At 39.7% G+C, this 21,034-nt stretch overlaps 2 protein-coding genes across 4 annotated transcripts in view; one reads left to right on the forward strand and one right to left on the reverse strand.

Moving 5' to 3' along the window:
• The window catches only part of LOC129727253 (TLD domain-containing protein 2), a 494,969-nt gene that overhangs the window by 103,164 nt on the left and 370,771 nt on the right, over positions 1-21,034 (forward strand). The window lies entirely within an intron of this gene.
• Positions 13,099-13,788, reverse strand: LOC129727255 (peroxisomal multifunctional enzyme A). The gene is made up of 2 exons (XM_055684894.1): positions 13,482-13,788; positions 13,099-13,414 (listed from the first exon to the last, which is right to left on the reverse strand). Exons 1-2 carry the CDS (start codon positions 13,606-13,608, stop codon positions 13,224-13,226), a joined length of 318 nt encoding a protein of 105 aa, XP_055540869.1. The 5' UTR covers positions 13,609-13,788; the 3' UTR covers positions 13,099-13,223.

The raw sequence follows: 21,034 nt of genomic DNA on the forward strand, positions 1-21,034 counted from the left end.
GACACTCTACCATATTACGTTTGTTACGTTAAGACGGTCGAAAAAAAAGCATGAAATGCAAATAGTGGAAACAAAATAACCTTCCCTGCATGCTTAGAAGAAATTACAAAAGGAAGTGCCTCCGGTAATGCGTGTTGAACTACGTTCTGTGGCGGGTGTTTCCTTCATCCATCCATTTAATCGGTGTGGTGTGACCTCGTTTCCCGCGAACCCGTTTCGCTACTATGCGTAGTGCAATTATGTCTGTGGTCATCATCGCCGTCCTTATTATCTGATGATGCTGCTGCTACTACTACCGGAGTACCACCCTTAATGGATAAGGCCCACCGGAAGTATTCGTTACTGTCTGCGATTGGCGGTTTGATCTACTTGGCCAACGTTATGTGGTCGGTCCGCAGTGTGGGACTCGATTAATTGGCCGATTTTTTTGGTTATGCTTTTACGCTCTAATTGATCGTTTGGTGTTTGTACTTACAGTCTTTTTTTCGTGTGGATGTTATGTTTGTCATTTTATATGTTTGAATTAAAAATTTAAAACTATGATATAATTAGATTTTTCTAGGTTATAGTTCAAAATTATAACTCATTGTAAATATGTATAATTTTGAGTGTGTGTACAGATTTTACAAACTAACGAAAAATTGTGGATTTTTGATGACAAATTTACTCGGAAATATTCTATCAGGTAAGTAACTAATTCTATTAAATGTAGAAAAATAACTAACAATATTCATCTAAAGCGTAAAACAGATCAAAAGTTTTATATTAAGTACATTGTATCTGTTTATGTTATCGAACTTCTAATATGATTAAAAAAAAGAAATAAAAAAAATATGATTGAGATGACAAATTTGATCGGGAAAATGTTCGATTATATTGTAGCCAAGAGTACATTTACCATTGAAAATTCGAAAATATTGAACACTGAAAATACTGTCCAACACGGAAACATTATGAACGATTGTTGTACCATTAAAAATGAACGTGAGAAAGTTTCTCGCTGTCCCCTCGCAGGGACTCAACTGGCTGATGACATTGGCAATTTCATCAATGGTTATCAATAATGAAAACATTGATAATGTTTATTCGGTAGAATGATCATCCACGACGAAAGTCGAAAGGTCAGAATGGTTTGCCAAACATTTGGCAGCGCTCACGAGCGCATTACAAGCTCTTCCAGTGGTTTCTTAAATAATTTGTTGGTGCCTTCCTGTGCTTGTTCTACTCATAACTCTATCCAACATGGAGCCATCTTCTCGAGAGACTTGAAAACCGTTTTTCTTGTTCAATTTTTTTTTGCCGTTCGATATACCGAGTTCACTCTCTAAGGACTCGTAATGTGGACACGGGTTCTTGGAGGAGAGGGCGATTATGCCAATTATAACATTTATAATTTTGCCAATTTGGAGAGTTAAGTCAATTATCAATAAACATAACTGTAACAGGGCTAACAAAATCACTCTGACTTGAACTACTTTCTTATTTATGAAGGTTACCCAGAGGTGCAGAATCTCTCCAAGAATCGAGCCCTGTGCCCAGTTCCAGAAAGCTCGTATTATACTCGCTGTTGTATTTTTTTTTTTTTTTGATCATTACACGCGCATCCCAATAAACTGATGTCAAAACTTTGCCAGCGATTTGAATTGAACAACACTAAAATGCTTACTTTTCACTAAAATAGATTAACTTTCTTTTAATGGAGTCCAAAGATTTTGATTTGAACATTGACTTGCTTCGAAAAATTTAGGATGATAATCCTATTTTGAATTAAGCTAAAACCAGTAAAAGTAATGAATTCCTAGAATGGAGAAGATTAATTTCATATCTGTTAGATACGGTAAACGGTAAATAAGCAATCATTTTTGCATGAAAACCACGAAAAATCTGAGTACCATGGTAAGAAACTACGATAAATTGGAATCGAAAATCTAACTAAAATACGAAACAGTAGACAAACAGTTTTGTTTGCTATCAAGCAAGAGAAAAACATTCTTGGAGCATTGAAGAGATGCAAATCTAAAACGAAGTACAAGCATCGCACATCGTAAATTGCAAAATTCCAAAGCGAGACAGGCAAAAATAGAAAAATAAAAAAGCTGAAAAATGTTTGATTGGAACCGAAGTTTATCGAAACATCACGATTCTCTTGCATATGATATATATTCTGGTTTCGACCTATGCTATTGTATTCATTGTACAAATCTTACGTTACGCATTTCACACATTGGTTGTCCAAAATCAGAGCTAAAGTTGTGCGAAATGAGAAGACACATTGATTAAGACTCGAACTTTCCGTGGATTAGTAGAATTTACCATCTATTGATCATTTGTTGACTAACTTCGAATGGCCTTCAAGACCAAATGATGTAGAGAATTTACAACCAGCATCGAAAGGTTTTGTGACTTTGTACTTGCGTTGTGTTTAATTGCTTTTTAGGTCACGATCATTGCATTATTCGGCAAACGAGTGTCCCTTTTCTATCTTGTTCTCACACACAAACGACCTATTATATGTTTCAATGTACCTAGCGTCTTCATAAATGGTCAAATATAGTCAAAAACTTGAAAAAATCAAACTTCTTTTATTTAAATTTTCCGCCGATAGAATTTAAAAAAAAAAAAAAAAAACAAATAAAATATCTTGCAAAGTTGCATCAAAACTTTGTCAAATATACTATAGCGTTTGAACGGTATTTTTACACTCAAAACACTAACGATCACGGTTTACACGATTGATTGGTTTTCAATGTTTTGTGGATCAAATTGAAAGTAATTATATCTCGTTTTGAGAAAAACTACCGATGTGTGCTTCTGTATTCAAAAATTATAAAATTATTATAGGGTATCAAACGGCTCCAAAAGGTCGGATGTAGTATCGTCTAGGGTCAGTGCGCTCAGATTTACTTTATCTATTTTACATAGGAAACCAGTATATTTTATCTTTCTTTGAACATTTAAGGTTTGTTGTTCGCATGAATTAATCATTTCATTTTAAAATCAACATGTTTATTGTTGTTTAAGCAAAGATGCATTTCAACTTCAATTCATTCCGATATTACCTACTGCCGAAGAAAACCTTCGTGGATCCGACGCTAGCGATATTCGATTACATTTTTTTAAATATACAGGGTGTCACCGTGAAAGTGATACAGTTCATGAATAGCATTAAATGAAAATAGATGAATATTCCTTCACTGGTTCTTTTTTATTATCATTGCACAATGGTCCAGAAAGCAAATTCAGGGGAAATTTGGGTCTAGAGCTCTATAGCACCATTTTAGAGAAAAACTTTCTTCTACAAAGTTGTTACATATGATAAAGCGCTTATTGAAAAATTATCAGAAATTAGGGTGACCAACATTTTCGATAAAATCAAGTATCTAACTTTTCTATCTTTGAAGATAGAATAAAAATTTGTTTTACAATGTTATAGCTCCATAAATTTTAAGTAACTTTGTAAAAAAAGTTTTTCTCTATCTTTGAAAACAACCGATTCATGTTGAAAAAACACATTTTACCCTCTATTTTTTTTTTATTTCAAGTTTCATCTCAAAACTGTCTTCGAACGACTTTTAGAGCTTTTGAAGAGAAACAATTTGCAATGCTGACATCGTAAATATCTGAATTTTGCTCAAAGTTATTAATGTTTTTCATTAAAAAATATGCGTTTTTCATTCGTTTGTCATTCTTTTTGGGGCAAACATTAAAAATATCTCTTGGTCTCATTTTGAAGAGCATACTTGACTCTATAAATGGAGGAACTTTTAAAAATATGTTATTTTTTAAATTTGAGTAAATTCAATTTAAAAACAAGACAAAAATTTCAATAATTTTATACATTATGCATTCAAAAACACCCAGATTCATATTTTGGTATTTTTTCTCATAACTAGGAATAATTACCTTTAATTTGATCCAAAAAGATTTAAAATCGATCAACTGGTTCAAAAGTTATGGAATTTTTTAAAATTAAATACATTGAACACAGTCATTTTTTATGGTCACTCTATTTCGAAGCTAGTTCGCTATGTTTAAAGACGTTTTTTGTTGAAGGTGAATGTACCTAAAATGTTTCTCCGTGGGATCATAGTTTGAGTCCCCCAGCTTCAAAATATGATATTCCGGAAATATTTCATCGGTGAAAATTTATTTTATCCTCGATTTTTGAATTTTTATATTACAAAATTATACCTTTTGATTTTTTTTAAAATATAGAAACAAGATATCCAAAATCTGAAAACAGCATTTTTTCCGGCTTAAAATTGCAGAAAGTTTCGTATAAAAATATTATTTGTACGTTAAACCAGTCTAAAATGAGACTAAAAATACTGCATTCGATTATGTTTATTCTTCATCTTTTTCTGCATAATGTTGGATACCAAGTCTTTCGATACGTGTACCCGTTATTTGGTGTTCGTAACAATTGTCATGGTGATAAAAAGATCAAGATTCTTCATTATCAGTATCCGTGTCATCATAGTAGGTTTTTGTTTCAGTTGAATAGCAATTGTTAGAATGCGTTGTCACGAAGAGAATCGCGAAAAAGTGTGCCTCTTGTGCTTTGAAAAGGCAAAACATCTGAGACGTGTTCATCAAAGCCTAAAGCAGGTCATCGTAAGACATTTTTTAGCAAATTATACCGAAAATAATGATTTATACCCTAAAGTGCTTTGTGGTATTTGCTACATTGCGGTGTACAGGTGTTCTAAAGGTAACTTTATGGTGTTTAACTGTCTTGAATTTTTTTTAAATATATTTTTTGTTAGGTTTGTCCTTCAAGCAAATTCCGGTTCACGACTATTCAACAAATCATGTCGTTAGAACCCGTAACGATTCCAACCATAACACCTGTATCCTCTGTCAGGTGGCCAGAGAGACGTTGAACTCGTTCAAAATTCCAAGTCACAAAAAGGCACAAAATAAGAATCTTGAACAAACGAAGAAAGTTTTGAATATTTGTTCATCATGTCTAACCCAAATCGCTCCTGGTAACAGGCATACCTGTTCAAAGCAGGTTAAAGTTCAAAACCTTTTGAATATTTCGGGAGATGTTTGAGAGAAATTTATTGCTCAAGCTATCCAATTGTTGTGTGCAAAACGGTGAACGGGTTGGTTGATTACGTGAAAGCCAGGCGAAATTTAGCCAGTTGTCGAAATAAAATCGGCATAGACGGTGGGCAGGGATCATTGAAGATATGTTTAAACGTAGAAGAAAGCTCAGATGAACGCAACGTGATCAAAGACTCGGGTGTCCGGCGATGACTAATTCTTGCACTCGCCCCCAACGTTTTTGAAAATTATTCTAATGTTTAAAGATTTGGAATCTACTGAAACTACAAACTCTGGAAGCTTTTGTAACAGGTGTGGCAAAATACGGTTATGTTAGATAAACCCACTTCATTTATCCAATTTTATTACAGGTGATCTTAAAATCATCAATATTTTGGCTGGGGTTATGACGAATAGCTCTACATATCCGTGTACTTATTGCACTTCAAGCAAATCTGACTTGGTGAAAAGAAGGGGCTGTTACGCACAATTGGTTCGATAAGGAGAAACGCTGACCTCTGGACTCAAAATGGAGGTATCAGGAAAAATGCAAAAAAAAAAAAATTAAAATGTGCACACGACCCTCTGCTCGAGGGAGAAGAGGAGGACACAATACTGAGCAAATGCCTCCCGCCAGTGCTGCACATTTTCCTAGGGATTATAAATCGGATCTTCAATGCTGTTGCGAAAGATTATCAGATGGAATCAGAAGCTTGGGCATCAGCGGCCAACGCAACTCGCCATTCCCAATTCGGTTTTGCTGGACGTCACTGCCGGAATCCGCTTGATAAAAGAAATATTCTGGCAAGAGGACCAGCAGATAAATATTTCCAGTTACTGATCAGCCTACAACGTGTCGTAGATTCATGCTTTGGTGTAGCTATTATTCAGAAGCCATCGAGACTTTTTGTAATGGTTGGATCATCGCAGGATCACCCCTGACACCAAAATTTCACATTCTGAAATTTCATGTGCCGGAGTTCTGCGAACGATCACTTGAAGGCCTTGCGAAATATTCCGAGCAAACGACTGAAGCTTTGCACAAGGACTTCGATAATATCTGGCAAAATTACAAAATGCCAGAAAATCATTTGAACTACAAATCCAAAATGTGTGCGGCTGCTGTAGCGTACAACAGTAGTCACATATTATGGCTCTTTTTCTGTCTCAGATATTAAAATATAATAATACAAATACACGCTAACTTATATGATGAAAAATCTTTAAATCGTTTTATAACCATGACAACTGCTACGCACACCAAATAACGGTTACACGTATCGAAAAATTATCAAATACCAATATTATGCAGAAAAAGATGAAGAATAAACATAATCGAATGCAGTATTTTTAGTGTCATTTTAGACTGGTTCAACGTACAAATAATATTTTTATACGAAAATTTCCGTAATTTTAAGCGGGAAAAAATGCTGTTTTCAGATTTTGGATACCTTGTTTTTGTATTTTTTAAAAAATCAAAAGGTATAATTTTGTAACATAGAAAATCAAAAATCGAGGATAAAATAAATTTTCACCGATGAAATATTTCCGGGATATTATATTTTGAAGCTGGGGGACTCAAACTATGATCCTATGGAGAAACATTTTAGGTACATTCACCTTCAATAAAAAACGTCTTTAAACATAGCACCAACACATTCACACGCATATGTCAAAATCAAAAAAAAATGTGTCAAAATCGGTTTGCTTTGATTACCGTTCTTCGCGTATCAAACATCAGGTTGGATTTTATTTTGTCAAAACATTTGCAAAATGGAGGAAATTTTTAAGCTTTTGGAATCATCAACGTCCGAATCCGTACAGTAGCACAAACGCTACAAAAAGACAATGGCGATAATGACCAAAACAAAACAAAGTGACAGCTACCTCTGGTATTACGCACACACACCATTGCAACTGCTCGGAAGGTATTTTTTGTTCAGCTGCAAAGTGTAGTGCAGTGCAAAGTGTAGTCCTGCCGCAAAAACGAACTCGACATTAGATAGGCAAACCGTCTGAATAGTAACTGTCACTTTTTCAACGCTTGCTGATTCCCTGGACGTGGTTCTACAGTAAAGAGCTACACATCAATAGGTGAAAGCCTTTTCAAGAACCGAAATGGTATATAATAACTATTCTTTTGTTTTTTTTTAGCCATAGTAATGTGATTTTTATTCTGAAGTTTTCGAAGTTTGAATCAAAGTAAGTTCATGACATGTGAAGCCATGGTTCAACTCTATCTCTGCGGAGAAAAATCAGTATTAACCTCAAAAAACGACCTTCTTATGACTCAGTTGTTTTTTGTATTGAAAATCCTGTTATCTAACCGTATTCAACTGTTTCATCGTTCAAAATTTCGAAAGTTTCTTCCACCTTTTGCTCTTCGTACTGAAACACTCAAGAGCGATGTTGAACAGTAAGTTGGAGAGCGCATCTCCCTGCTTCAGTCCATCCAACGTTACCAACGCGGCTGATGTGTCGCCAGCTATCCGCACGCACGATTTCGATCCCTCCAGCGTCATACGACTCAGCTGAATTAATTTCGCAGGGAAACCGTGTTCCAGCATGATCTGCAACAGCTCGTTTCTTTTCACTGTAAGTTGTACTCCCGGAACATATCGAGGATCTGTCGCAGGGTGAAGATTTGATCCGTCGTGGAACGCCCCTGTCGAAAACCAGCCTGGTATTCGCCAACGAAGGTTTCCGTTGACAATCTCAATCTGAAGAACAGGATGCGGGAGAGCACTTTATGTGCGGAGTTGAGCAACGTTATGCCTCGATAGTTGCCACAATCCAAACGATGACGCTTCTCATAGATAGGGCAATGAGGCCTTCCAACCAGTCGTTCGGCATTTGTTTATCCGCCCAGATCCTTAGTATTATCTGGTGGATCGCATAGTAGGGCCGCTCGCTTCCCGCTTTTAGAAGTTCGGCCGGGATACCGTCCTTCCCAGCGGCCTTGCCGTTTTTCAGCTCCCTAATCGCCTTTTTCACCTCCTCCTGTGTTGGTGGCTCCACAGCCGATTCGTCACTCATAATCGTCATCCTGTTCCTGCTCTGCTCATCCGGCTCCTCACCGTTCAATAGCGGCTGAAAATGCTCCTTCCATCTGGTTGCAACCGTCGGTTTATCAGTAAGCAGGTTACCGTCCTTGTCATTACACATGACCGGCACAGGGAAATTCCTGCTCTGACTCTGTTGTCTGTTCTATAGAATCTCCGCACGTCGTTTTGAGCATAGCTGTCCTCTGCGCTGGTGAGCACCTGCTCATCGTACTCGCGCTTCTTCCTACGGTGGGTTCTATTTTCGGCAGCTCTTGCCCCCCTGTACCTCTCTTTGTTCTGACGCGTAGCCGCAGTGAGCATGCGGCTCCTGGCACGGTTCTTCTTATCTGTCGCTCTCTGGCATTCGAACCAGCCATTACGCTGTCTTCCACGCGTCGTACCTACCACCTCTCTCGACGTTTCGATGGCGCCGTGGATACTGCTCCACAGCCCATTTATGTCTTCCACTCCTTCCTCCTACTGTTCTGCGATCCGTTGATCCAGCTCTCTGGCGTATTCTGCTGCCACGCCATCAGCTTTCAACCGCTGAATGTTGAAACGCGTCGTCCTCTCTGTGCGAGATTTCAGCACGTTCGACAACCGTGCGCGGATCTTACAAACGACGAAATAATGGTCAGAGTCAATGTTTGGTCCCCGAAAAGACCTAACATCAGTAACATCCGAAAGGTGCCGACCGTCAATCAGTACGTGATCGATCTGAGAGCAGGCTTCTCCATTTGGATGCCTCCAGGTGTGTTTCCGAAAATTCAAACATGGAAAATAGGAGCTATATATAACCATTCTTCTGGCCGCGGCAAAATTTATCAGCCACAGGCCGTTCTCATTGGTTGACGAGTGGAGGCTATGCCTTGCAATGACCGGACGGAAGAATTCCTCCCTCCCAACCTGTGCGTTGCGTCTCCGATGACGACTTTTACGTCGTGTTTTGGTCACTCGTCATAGATTTGCTCAAGCTACTCATCTTTGACTTCATCGGATTTGTCGTTTGTCAGTGCGTAGGTGCGTAGGTGTTGATTAAACTGTAGTTGAAGAATTTGGCCTTAATCCTCAACACGCATATACGGTTAGCTACGAGCCTCCATCGGATGACTCTTTTTTCCTGATTTCCCTGCACTACGAAACCGACGCCCCGTTCCGCTGCTTTGCCGCCACTGTAGTAGATGTGGTACTTGAAAGATGTGCGTGCAATAGGGTCTACTGCACGGAATTCCTTTTCTCCGGAATTTGGCCACCGAACTTCCCGAATCGCTGCGATTTCGACTCTCTGCCGCTGTAGTTCTCGAGCAAGCAATCCAGCCCGCGCCGGTTCATTGAGAGATCGGACGTTCTAAGTACCCAATTTCCAATCGTTTACCTTAATCTTTTTTCGTGTTCGTAGCCTAGGTCTTTGCCGATTGATCCGTTCCGTATTTCCAAATTCGTTTTCGTGGTTGAAGAAAGGTTTCGGTATGCTACTTTACCAGGGTCACGATACCTACATCCTGCTTATGGGGCTGCCATCTTAGGTGTAGCTGGCGGGATACAGCATTCCATAATTTAGCCGCCCGCTCCGGGTCAGACGCTGTTGTACGCCGCCCCTAATATGGGGATACAGCCGCGTACGACCTCCTTCCCAATCAGCAGACGACCATAGTTTCCACCGGGGGTTGGTTACCCGATCTCCGCTAAGGTTATTGGTATTCCGGTCGGCATCACGTGGAGGCTGGGATAGGAGTTGCTAAACAGAGGTAAATGGCCACATTAGGGTCTCAAGTTACACGTGTCCAGCCATTTGCCAACCACAAGGGCCATCATCGATCCAAAAAAACCCTGCTTTTCTTATTTGTGAACCAAAAAGTAGAACACCGTCGGGTTATGTATGTACGTCATGCATCGTTCGGACGGTGAAGATTGTACGCATTGCGCTTTACCTGTCGAAATGCTCAAATTCAAATTTTCTGAGTGCCCTAGAGTGAGACCGGCATGGGCACTGTTACTTGTGGTTGCACGACAACTTCCTGGATGGCGCAGAATTGAGTTCGACGACATTTTCAAACCAACGTTGAATGGATTGCTACGAAGAATGAAAACAAAAATACTACAGTTAATAGCGAACTACGTGAAATTTAATAATGAAAGTAGTGATAATGTAGATATTAATGCTTTGGAGTTTTCACTTAAAAATAACATATAAGTACTATTATGTATAAGTATCAATAAACATAACAAATTTTAATACTAAAAAATGGTTTCATGGTCACTTCATATGGAAGGACCCAAATGTATATTTTAAATAAAATGGGCCCTACAATGCTTCCTCGCGGTACACCAAGTGTCGTAAATGCTTATTTATTCATACTACGTAGTTTTTCTAGAAAGCTTGTACAAATCAAAGCGTAAAATATATTTGAAAATATTCCGCAATCCTAAGTAAATTTTCTACATTTTTTTCTCCATCGTAAAAATGTTTTTAAAATTTTTGTGCTAACATTTGGTGTATAGTTTTAGCGATATGGACTTTTAAAGTGAGTGTAGTCCAAGTAAAAGAAAAAAATTTAGGTTGATCTTTTTAAAAACGTGACAACTAAAAATTGTTAAATTTAAATAAATTCGACCTGTATATAAAACATTAAAAATCATCACTTTGTTTTGTGTGTGACTAAAAAAACTTCCTAGTTATAAATGTTTTAACTATGTGATTTACGAGCAAATCTGAAAAATAGATTTTTAGATATCGTGGGATACTTACCTTGACATTTCAAAATTTTATCTTCGTTCGTTTGTCCATTAAATCTAGCTGTCATTTTTTACAGAACTCTAGTATTATTCTTATTGCAGGTTCACATCATATCATTCTACCGAAATCTGCCTCCAATTCCTCTCCGGTAAAACTCCATTATGTTGATAATTTGCGTTTCGGTTTCTGATGACCAGTGCGAGATAAATTATAGCACCAAGTTTGAAACTAATTTCCCGAGACAAAATCTAGTTTCGAATCATATTTCTATATCGCGTGCCTCACTAGGCTTCGAGATTCATGCTATTTTTGGAGCTGTTTTCGTTTCGTTCGTATCATTATGAACACCCCAAGCCAGACAGTGCGCATAACTATGAGAGCTTCTTTTTTGCCCCCCCCCCCCCTTCTCTCCCTAGTCAGCAGCAGTCTATGCGTCGTCGCTCACGCCGCAGACAATTGGTTCCAGCTCATAGCATCCGACCTTGGACGCACTTTACTCCAGCCAGCATGATACGAAGACGACACCCGACCTGACGTTCGACCGCGTAACGTCCGTTCACCGGCATACGAATCGAAAGATTTATGGAAATAACTGCTTTGGCCGGTTGGGCTCGCAGTTTTCGATTGTACGATAACAATTATGCATTATTATTAGCCTGGTAATTCAATGCTCTCGTATGTCTTGGTGGTAGCTTCTCCCTGCAGGGAAAGGAATTCTTTTAGTTCCGCAGAATATGCCATAACATTATCGTTTACGGGGTGTGTACAGCTGATAATCCTTGTTCAACATACCAATTGACATTTTTGCACGGAAGAATGTTTGTATACTTTGCTCAAACTAACCTTCTCGCTCATTTTACCACCGAATGCTGACCGAAGTATTTGGGACATCGCACCCAGCGCACGCTTCGCCATTGAGCTAGGGCAACGATGAACCACTCGAGAAGTCACGGTCAGTGAATTTGAAGCTTTTGAGGTTTGTGATCGGAATCAGTTATCGACTGGCTGGAAGCGGTACGACCAGCACCACCACCACCGGATTGGAGGCGTATTCCATCATGAACTTCCTTTTTTGTTTCGTTTCCTTGATCGCTATTGTGCACTACTCAAACTCAACAATGTGAAGCCCTTAATCGGTTGAATGGAGCGTACAACACAACAGGATAGTGTGGGGAAGCAGTCAGTGCTAGAGCTGAGAAGGTAGAAACGAATGTTGAAATTAATAGATCTATAGCGTTGCGGCAATTGGGTTTCCATTGTTGTCGCTTGTGGGGGGGAGAAACGACGCACAAGTCATCCTTGTTATTGGGCGCAAACTATTATTCGATTGCTTTCAGCTAGCTGAGTCATCAAAACAACCTTTGTTCTATAATCATGGTCAATCTAGGTCATGGTGCTGACCCTTTGTAGACAGGGCTGCAGAAAGATGTAATAATACATACTGAATTATTTAACAGAATTGAATAATTCTTTTGTAATGAAAATATGATTTTTATCATATCACCGTTGATGTTTTCAATTAAGAATATTCTTTTACTTAACAACATCATAATTAATTGTAAGAAAGATTAATCAGTTTTCTAATTTCACGTTCTGAAAATATTCTCAAAATAGACCAAAAGAGTTTCTAAGCAGTTTTTTATCAGTTATTAAAATTGGTTCCGTCTTTTTCGGCATCAAATACAGTGTCGTATAAAATAACAATTTGTATGCGTTTGACATCTTATTTTGAAGATCTAAAAATTCATTTCGGTAAACATTCACACCCCACTTCACCACATGACGCTAATGGATCGGCTCTACTGTGATCGGTTCCGGGTGCTACTGGCCACTGGGTGCGACCGCAAGCTAGCCATACTCGGTACGGTACCACCTCCAGCTGGTGAGTGGTTCCATTAACATCTGGATTAAGCCATTAACGTTGTCAACAATAAGGCACAAACGAAGTGAACATTATTTTTATCGAATCGTTCGTGCCACTCGAGTCGTTACTTGCGAAAAAATGCACTTAATATAAGCAGTCATAGCTCTGCTGTGCGTAGCTTTTAAAGTGTTGTTAAAGATTATCTGCTGATGCCGCCACCGTCAGTCCGCATCGAATTGGAGCTTGTACAACAGTCTCACTATCTCTGCGATGCGGTATTTTAAGTGGTAATGTTTGCACTGGTAGCGATAATGACATTTATTTCCACGAGTGGCACTCACATATCGGCCTCATGGTGATTGTTTTTATCGAGCCGCCATGGATGAAAGAAATGCAATTGGGTGTTGAATATGCAAAGTGTGATTCTATACAATAACAAAAATGTTTTGAATTTAACATATCGTATATATTTAAAATTCAACACGAAAAATTTTGAGCACCAAATTGATTCGATACAGGGTATCAGCTCTCAAATGGCATCAACCAGGGCCTGGAAGAGAGCTTCGTCGCCGGTAATCTTAACCTTGCCCTGCTCGACAGCGTCGTGCACAGAGATAGCCTTGGTTCCGATGGCAATGAAATCCTCGTCCTTCAGGTTGATGACAACATCTGCATTGGCAGTCTTTCCGTCCGACACCTTGAGGTTTTTCAGATCGACCACTGCGGAGAAAAAAAATACATGGGATTATAGAACCCTTACACATGAACCATGAATATTTTAACTTACCTAGCTCGTGAGCTCCATCAGCAGCTTGAATGTTCAGCTGGAACACACCCAGCACCTTGCGGGGTCCACTGGCATCAATTCCGGCCACCCGAGTCTTGATCTTTTCAATAACACCGTCGCACTTCATGATTGGTGTCGGTTGCTGAGAAGCGTTCCTTGCAAGAGCTGAAGAAAATTCGTTGGCAAACTGATGTCCAGAACCATTGCCGTCTTTCGTATTTATAGTCTTGGTTCGAAGATAAAAATTAACCGTCTAAGAGTGTTCACAACTGCGAGACAGTTTAATCCAAACGCGGATCAAAGCACATTAACGCGGATCTAGTTCCAGTGAAACATTTGGCTCGGATTAACCGTTAACTGATTGTGTAAAGTGATATGTATTTACAAGGGTCCGATGGTTATGTCACAGTACGTACCAGTTACCGTAATCTCGGCAGGTGACACAGTCTGAGCGGATTCAACTTAAAACGCATTCAATGACGTGACTCTGTTGTGATGTTAATGAATTTGATTTCAAAGGATTCTGATTCATGGACAGAACTTTTGGGTAGGTGTTTTGGCTGAGTGACGAAATTTCAACAGCTAAATTAGAGCGTTTAAACTTGTGTTAGCTTTTGATCTTCTGCTGGTTATACAAAAAACATTTTATTGTTAAATTTCATACATAAATCATACATCATTCATAAAGTCATACATAACGACTGGAATTTCATCGAGAAGCATTTAGACAATTCGAATCAAGTTACTACTACCCTAAACAACATTCACAATCAGCCTACGGATTTTTTTGACGCGTGACTACGTCATTGTTTTTTTCATACTGGAAGGCATTTAGTAAAATTGGAAATGAAACTGGCAAATGTTCCGTCAGATTTCAAACGATAATAACAGCATAACCTCATGTTGTATAACAACAACCTATATGTTGCTGGATAGATGAAATGTTGGACAATTTTTTAATATGCTAGTTATCATTATTATTTCATTGCTAAGCGGTAAAAATTGAAAAAAAGTTTTAAGGACAATTTTACGCGAACAGCAATGAACCAATCATATGCGAGCATTCCTAGCACAGACGACATGAATAGATGCCAAGTATTCCCTGTAATATTCTCTGTATCAATATAAGAACAATTTCAACAATTTCTAAACCTGTGCTTATAGCGTGATAAAAACTGATGTTTCGAAAGAAAACATGCTGGAAGACCACACCAACGTTCTTGGGTAATCAAAAAGAGGGACGATAGTCTTACCCTGATACCCAAAAAAATCAGATCATGCAGGTTCCTATAAACACACACACTTTCTTGGGTCAGCATGTATAAACGAACAACTAACCTCGAAGCAGCCGAGTCCGAGGGCAAGGTGTACAGCGCCCAACCACTCGATCCTCCCCTTTTGAAAGGTGTTCACGGGAGTTTCGATCAATTGGGCATTAAGTTTCTTTGAACAGATGAAGTCTCCAGGACCAGATAACATTCTACCCATCTGTTTACACAAATCAGATTAGGTCATAATGGTCGAATTGATACATCGTTTCCGAGCAAGCATCACCCTACACTATATCTCAGATATCTGGCAGAACTTCAAGGTAATCTTTATGCCGAAGGTAGGTAAACAACAAAACACTACCTAAGACCCTCCGGCCCATAAGCCTCATATCTACACTCCTGCACAAAAATCAGCACGGTTACAACCTGGAAATCAACGGAAAACTGCTGGTATAGTGACTCATATCAAAAAGTTGCTAAGTCATCAATAGACGGCGCGCATTTCTTGATAATGAAGAGACTTTCGACAATACATCCTATGCTTGGATTAATACAGCTCTCCTGACGAGACAAGTTGATAATACTGCAATGAGGGCTCAGAATATGCTCTCGAGTAGAGAAATCATAGCAACATTGAGATCATGGTCAAACCATCGACAAAAAGCTATCCACTAGGGAGAGACTTCTCCCCCTTGCTATAGTCGCTGGTGGCCGATTTACTATTCAATAAGTTAACCCAGCTTGGTTTTGAGATTACTGGCTATGCCTATGTTATAGTCCTCATAATTCGCGGAAAAGTCCTCAACAAGATATAACAATAGAGGCATTCTATGGAAAACAAGTAAAACAAAATTTTTTATTGAATTAACATGTCATATCCGATTTCGCTGAAACTTTTCACAGTTGTTCCATCTTGATAAAAAGGTTATTTTATGATAATCGATGTTCATGTTGATTCGTAACTGCTGTTTCGAAAGGGCCTAACCAAAATGATGACTGATGCGTAAAAATATCTATATCAGGAAAACGGCTTGTTTGATTGAAATGGTGTCTTCAGCAAAGTTGTAGGTAATAAAATTGCGGTTCTAGAAAAAAAATTATGCACTGTATTTTTTTCCTGTCTCTGTTCAATCTCTAATCCCTCTCCCGGTTCTCTAAAACTGATTTACCTTGATATAAACACGCACTGTAAAAATTGGTTACCTTGTGTGTTCGTCTTATTTCAACAACCTCCTGATAACAGGGTTCGCCGGTGAGTTACGAATATTTTTTTTCAACCAGGGCCAGTATAAAAATGATCGATTATGGTACATAAACAGCGCGTTGGACTGGAATAATGCTCTCAGTGATGAATTTTAACATTGTAATGTGTAGTTAGGAAAAGACACTAAAAAAAAGTTCACCAAATTTTGACAGATAGTAATACGTATTGTCATCTTCAATGTTTAAAAAAAGAGATTTTTAAAAAAGGCATTTTTTGAGATATTTATTATTTTGTGACAATTTGGAAAATTCGGCACAGAAAAGAACAATTTTTTTCTAGAACCGCATTTTTATTACCTACAACTTTGTTGAACACACCATTTCAATTAAACAAGCCGTTTTTCTAACATTGACATTTTTAACCATCAGTCATGGTTTAGATAGGCTCTTTTGAGACAGCCGTCGCGAGTCTGCATGGAGAACTGATAGCAAAAAAATTTCTCTATCAGAAAGGAACAACTGTGAAAAGTTTCAGCGAAATCGGAAATGGTTATCAGGATCGATTGTCGAAGTAGCATGGAATATCTCAATAGTCGAAGCGATCAAATTGGTCATCTTCGCATTCTAAGGGACTTCAAACTCATATCCTTAGTCATCACAGTATCCGACTGCATAGCGGTTCAGAACAATATCGTTGAAACGTCAGCTCACCTGCTTTGAGAAGTCCTTGCGTTTGCTAGGTATCATTTCTTCGGACAGTACTTTTTAACTACAGATCAGGTAAGGAATTCCAATCCTTAAAAGGTCGTTTATCTCTTTGATTATGTGATTACAAATTGGGGCACAGCATTACTATCAACCAACCCTGCTCCATCAATGAGTACGGGTACCTCGTGAGTACGGGTACCTCGTAATTGATGTACAGCAATCGGGGTCAGCCACAAAAAAAAATCATTAAGACGGTCTCAGAGGCTCTTTTTTAGTCCAAATTCCCTTCAGGCAGGCTTCGAAAAAAGACTGCGTTGTGACACCATACTGACGACTGTTCTTTCTTTCTACTCTGACAGCCTCATGAAAAAGCTAGTCTCACAGAGCTCACATACAGCTAAAGCTTACACAGGCAACGAAGCTGTCTTGTGTTGCACACGACTGCTTATTAGGGTGTCCCAAAAAAAATCAATGTTGAAAAAGTCAAGGTGCTCAGCCCTAAATTGAAAGATAATGTTATTTAAAGCATTTTTGTAGAACATTTCGACTTTCTAAAGAATTGTTTTCAGGTTGCCCAAACGTGATTTATGAAAAAATGACTTTTTCACGCTACAAACCCACTTTTTTGCACTTTTTTCAATTCTGTTCGATTCCTACATTTTTTCGTACATTTTTTTCTTTTTGTGGGGTTGTTTATGAATATTTTGCCTGGTTTGGTTCAGCATTGTATTCAGTTTTTTGACTCCCAGAGCCCATTAAACATCACAAAAAAAATAATTTTTCTAATAATTTTAAGATAAAACCCTTCAAAACACAAATAAAAACAATTTTTGAGCAAGAACTAAAATTTTCATTGCAAAGCGGGATTTACCACAAAAATTTACATGAAAAAAGATACTTGATATCTTATCGGGGAGCTGAGATAATGGCATTTTTCTATGTGAAGAACAACAAATCCATTCCGTCCCGAACGCTCGACGAAAACGGACGCATTAAGTGATTGTCTCGCTATAAAGTCGCTACTGTGTGAAGAAGAAAAGAAGCATTGCTTACTCGGTCGTGTTTCATAGAGTGCGAAGTGCGGTGTAAAGACAAACTGATAATTCGAAGGTCATCCTGCTATTGTGCTATAGCTGTGCCGCTGCGAAGCTGCCCGTTCCAGCACCGAAAGACTCGGTGATTGTGCTATTGAAGACAACAAAAAAGAGGTACCTGATTCTTTGCCACTGTACTGTTGCGCTAGTTTGAGCGCAATGGATGTGGATCCCTTAGCCCCCGATCCCCCGTCTCCAAACCCAACGACCCTGTCCGTCCTGTTCACCCCCCCTCTGTCCCTGCTATAGTCAATCCTCGTCCCAGGCTCAACCCAGACGGATCAACGGGTCCACTGGTTCTCTACATGAGGCCCAAACCAGGAGGAAAATCACTGAACACGTTACAAATCGCGAAAGATCTGACGTCACGATACAAGGCCGTGACCGAAATCGCTAAAGTCAGACCAAACAAGCTCCGTGTCGTGGTCAATGACCTGGATCAGGCCAACGATATAGCTCGCTCTGAGCTCTTTACACGCGAGTATCGCGTGTATGTACCTGCACGAGACGTGGAGATCGACGGTGTAATAACCGATTCGAGTCTGACTGTTGAGTGTATTCTGGGAAGCGGCGTCGGCTGCTTCAAAAAATCCACTACCGAGGCGAAAGTATTGGATGTTAAGCAATTACGGTCCATGTCGCTCGTCTCCGGTAAAAAAGTATACACTCCGTCAGACTCGTTTCGCGTTACGTTTGCCGGATCTGCACTCCCTAGCCACGTTTCTATCAACCAGGTTCGTCTGCCTGTGCGTTTATATGTGTCCCGTGTTATGAATTGCACCAATTGCAAGCAGTTAGGCCATACAGCAGCCTAAAATGAAACGGTCTCTTAAGGAGCGCTCAAAGCGTTCTTACGCTGAGATTCTTAAGAAGACCGTGACCACTTCTACCATAACATCGAACCCCTTTGATCTGTTGGCTTCAGATGAAACCGACTCTGACGAACCATTAGAGGGAACTTCTTTTGCCTGGCTTGGGGAGTCTAGAAAGAGGAAAAATCTTTCCTCTCCTAAGCTTCCCAGGAAAGGACCTAAGGTTTCTCAAGATGGAATGAATAATACGAACAAATCTAAAAGTGCTGCGGAAAAGCCGAAGCAAACTTCTCCTGGGCTTGCAAATTTAAAGTCCCAGAAGGAGTTCCCAGCACTTTCTGGAACATCTAAAACCCCAGTTGTTCCTTTTGCACACCCAGATAATCAAATAAACTCTGGATTGGTGAATTTTTCTAACATCGTGGACTGGATTTTTGAAAACTTCAATATACCTGATCCAATTAAAAATTTCCTCACAGTACTTCTCCCAACAGTTAGAACATTTTTGAAGCAGTTGACTGCCCAATGGCCACTCCTTGCAGCGATTGTATCCTTTGATGCCTAATTCATCTGCGTATATGAAGGATCCCATCTCTGTCTTACAGTGGAATTGTAGAAGTATTTTACCAAAAATTGATTCACTTAAAGTTTTGATAAATAAAAACCAATGCGATGCATTTTCCCTTTATGAAACTTGGCTTACTTCAAAAATTGATCTTAACTTCCATGATTTTAATATTATTCGCCTTGATCGAGACACCCCATATGGAGGAGTACTTCTAGGGATTAAAAAGTGCTATTCTTTCTATCGTATTAACCTCCCCTCGATTCCAGGCATCGAAGTTGTCGCATGTCAAATGACAATACAAGGTAAAGAGCTTTGTATTGCCTCAATATATATTCCTCCCAGAGCACAGGTTGGGCAACGGCTGCTCTTTGATTTAATAGAACTTCTTCCCTCGCCACGTTTGATTTTGAGAGACTTCAACTCTCATGGTGTGGCTTGGGGTTCCCCTTACAATGATAACCGCTCCTCTTTGATCTATAACCTTTGCGATGACTTCGACATGACTATTTTGAACAACGGTGAAATGACACGTATCCCGAAACCTCCAGCGCGGCCAAGCGCTTTGGATCTATCCTTATGTTCGACGTCGCTACGGTTGGATTGCACATGGAAGGTAATCCTCGATCCTCACGGTAGCGACCATTTGCCTATTCTTATTTCAGTTACTAACGGTTCAACTCGCATGCGACCAATTGATATTCCGTATGACCTCACACGGAATGTCGATTGGAAGTTACACGAGGAAATGATTTCAAAAACGGTCGATTCGATTCAACATCATGCACCGCTTGAAGAATACAACCTCCTCGCGGGCTTGATTCTCGACGCCGCGTTGCAAGTCCAAACGAAGAAATACCCTGGCGTAACGATCAAAGAACCGTCTCCCTCTCCGTGGTGGGACAAAGAGTGCTCCGATGCCTACACGCAAAGATCCGACGCGTATCTGACCTTCCGGGATACAGACGATGCCGACGACTTTAAACGTTATTCGGAGCTTGATACCAAGTTTAAAAGCTTGACTAAGGCAAAGAAACGCGGATATTGGCGTCGGTTCGTAAACGAGACGTCGAGGGAGACATCAATGAGCACTCTTTGGAACACAGCCCGAAGAATGCGGAATCGCGTAACGGTCAACGAAAGCGAGGAGTCTTCAAGTAGGTGGGTATTTGATTTTGCCAGGAAAGTATGTCCGGACTCTGTTCCTGCGCAAAACCTTGTTCGCGATACGTCTCCGGGCCACGACGCGATAGAATCACCTTTTACGATGGCAGAATTTTCAGTTGCCCTCCTGTCCTGTAACAATAACGCGCCTGGGTTAGATAGAATCAAGTTCAACTTGTTGAAGAATCTACCCGGCAATGCCAAGAGGCGCTTGTTGAACTTGTTCAATAAGTTCCTGGTGCAAAACATTGTACCGCAGGATTGGAGGCAAGTGAAGGTGATCGCCATCCAAAAACCAGGGAAACCAGCTTCTGATCACAACTCTTATAGGCCGATTGCAATGCTATCCTGCATCCGGAAATTGATGGAAAAAATGATACTCCGTCGCTTAGACCACTGGGTCGAATCAAATGGTCTGCTATCAGATACTCAGTTTGGCTTCCGCCGTGCCAAAGGGACGAATGATTGTCTTGCGTTGTTTTCAACAGATATTCAGCTGGCGTATGCTCGCAAAGAACAAATGGCGTCTGCGTTCTTGGACATTAAGGGGGCTTTTGATTCCGTTTCTATTGACATTCTTTCGGGTAAACTTCACCGACAAGGATTTTCTCCAATTTTAAACAATTTTTTGCACAATTTGTTGTCCGAAAAGCACATGCATTTTACGCATGGTGATTTGGCAACTTTTCGAATTAGCTACATGGGTCTACCCCAGGGCTCATGTTTAAGCCCCCTT

Source organism: Wyeomyia smithii, chromosome 3 (assembly GCF_029784165.1).
Source record: "Wyeomyia smithii strain HCP4-BCI-WySm-NY-G18 chromosome 3, ASM2978416v1, whole genome shotgun sequence".
NCBI lineage: Eukaryota > Metazoa > Arthropoda > Insecta > Diptera > Culicidae > Wyeomyia > Wyeomyia smithii.

What these genes read in the sequence shown, in the direction of transcription:
- LOC129727255 (XM_055684894.1), bottom strand. Translation starts at nt 13,608, where the DNA reads ATGAAGTGCGACGGTGTTATTGAAAAGATCAAGACTCGGGTGGCCGGA. An exon ending in TGATGGAGCTCACGAGCTAG is followed by an intron (nt 13,415 to 13,481) that starts GTAAGTTAAAAT and finishes TTTTCTCCGCAG; the next exon opens with TGGTCGATCTGAAAAACCTC.